At 38.5% G+C, this 1,510-nt stretch overlaps 1 protein-coding gene across 1 annotated transcript; it reads left to right on the top strand.

Annotated features, from left to right (window-relative positions):
- Window positions 1-700: 700 nt before the first annotated feature.
- On the top strand, window positions 701-1,033 carry LOC117100466 (spore wall protein 1-like). Its single transcript, XM_033240168.1, has one exon. The coding sequence runs from the start codon at window positions 701-703 to the stop codon at window positions 1,031-1,033; it is 333 nt and encodes a 110-aa protein (XP_033096059.1).
- Window positions 1,034-1,510: the final 477 nt, after the last annotated feature.

Raw genomic sequence — 1,510 nt, 5'->3', positions numbered from 1 at the left:
TAAATATAGGAATTTATGAAGTATGCAATATAATATATTGTGTAATATTTTTTTCACTTAACATACTTGCTTCGGACATCGGATACCCATCAGATCTTCTTTTTTTAGTGAGAGTTGGGGTGGGAAGAAATACTGAGGGTGAACTCGATTGCGAGCTTCCATGATCTGCACTGCTGGGCGACATCAAACTATCGTCCATGTTAACATCAGGTGGTGGAAAAAAATACTGAGGGTGAACTCAATTGCGAGCTTCCATGATCTGCACTGCTGGGCGACATCAAACTATCGTCAGGTGGTGGGGCAGTGACCTGGCACGCGATTCTTTAATTTAAATTAAAATTGGTAAATACTATTGTTACATATTATTTTAATAGAAACAAAATTATTATTAATCTTAATTCCCGATAGATGTATTTGCCACCTTAGGCACACTATGATCGTGAATAGATCACCTATCTACGCAGGGCACGATTTTTCACTAGGCCAGCTTACAATAGCTAGTAAATATTCCTCCGGGCTAGTCATTCTGCCTTCCACATGGCCGAGTAGCCTAACTGTACAGTAGTAAGGCCTAATAAAAATATTGTATTTCACATGGTCATGCTCAACAGCTTTATTTACTTGCACAAATTAAACTGGCAGTTATAAAAAATCAAAATCGTATTGAAAAACATGGATCTTTTTCAATTTAAAAATAAATATGAATTACCCCCAATGTCTTGAAGCTGGATGGGGTGGTGGCGAAGATGGCTGTGGTGAAGATGGTCCCGGTATTAGTGGTGAAGATGGTCCCTCTATTAGTGGTGAAGGTGGTCGTGGTGAAGGTAGTCGTGGTGAAGGTGGTCGTGGTGTATCTGGTCGTCCTAGTGGTGAATCTGGTAGTGCTAGTGGTGAAGATGGTTCCAGTATTAGTAGTGGTGAAGATTGTCCTGGTATTAGTGGTGAAGATGGTTCCAGTATTAGTGGTGAAGATGCTCCCGATATTAGTGGTGAAGATGGTTCCGGTATTAGTGGAAAAGCTGGTTGTGGTTGAGGCCTATTTCTGCAGCGCCTGAAATTCACAAAAATATATGGTTTAAGCTAATAAATAAATGCAATGACTATAGGGGTTCTGGATAAAGCCTAAAAAAATTGGTTTGGTTGCATTCACATTTCATATATTTGAGTATAGGCGGAAAAAGATTTAAATGATATGGCATTAAGAAAGTATAATACATACTCCAAGCATTGAAATACACGCCATCGTGTTGGGATTCAATATTTCGACATTAATTATGTCATCATCAGGAATGCATTTAAAGTCTTTTAATTCACAACAATAAAAATCTTGTTTTTTCGGATTTAATTAGAGTGGTGGATGACGACAAATAGTTTTTTTAGGCCCAATACCCATTGTGAATACCCTGTAAGGCTTCTCTACTCTACTAGATTGTAAACACATGGCAGGTATTCACTGGTGTCTTGTCATGACCTTATTGCTGACCTAAACTGGTTGTGCATTTATCTGCAC

Source organism: Anneissia japonica, unplaced genomic scaffold (genome assembly GCF_011630105.1).
Source record: "Anneissia japonica isolate Jap-2015-1 unplaced genomic scaffold, ASM1163010v1 scaffold685_len2926416_cov193, whole genome shotgun sequence".
Classification (NCBI taxonomy): Eukaryota; Metazoa; Echinodermata; class Crinoidea; order Comatulida; family Comatulidae; genus Anneissia; species Anneissia japonica.
This window is presented reverse-complemented; position numbering and strand designations above follow the sequence as displayed.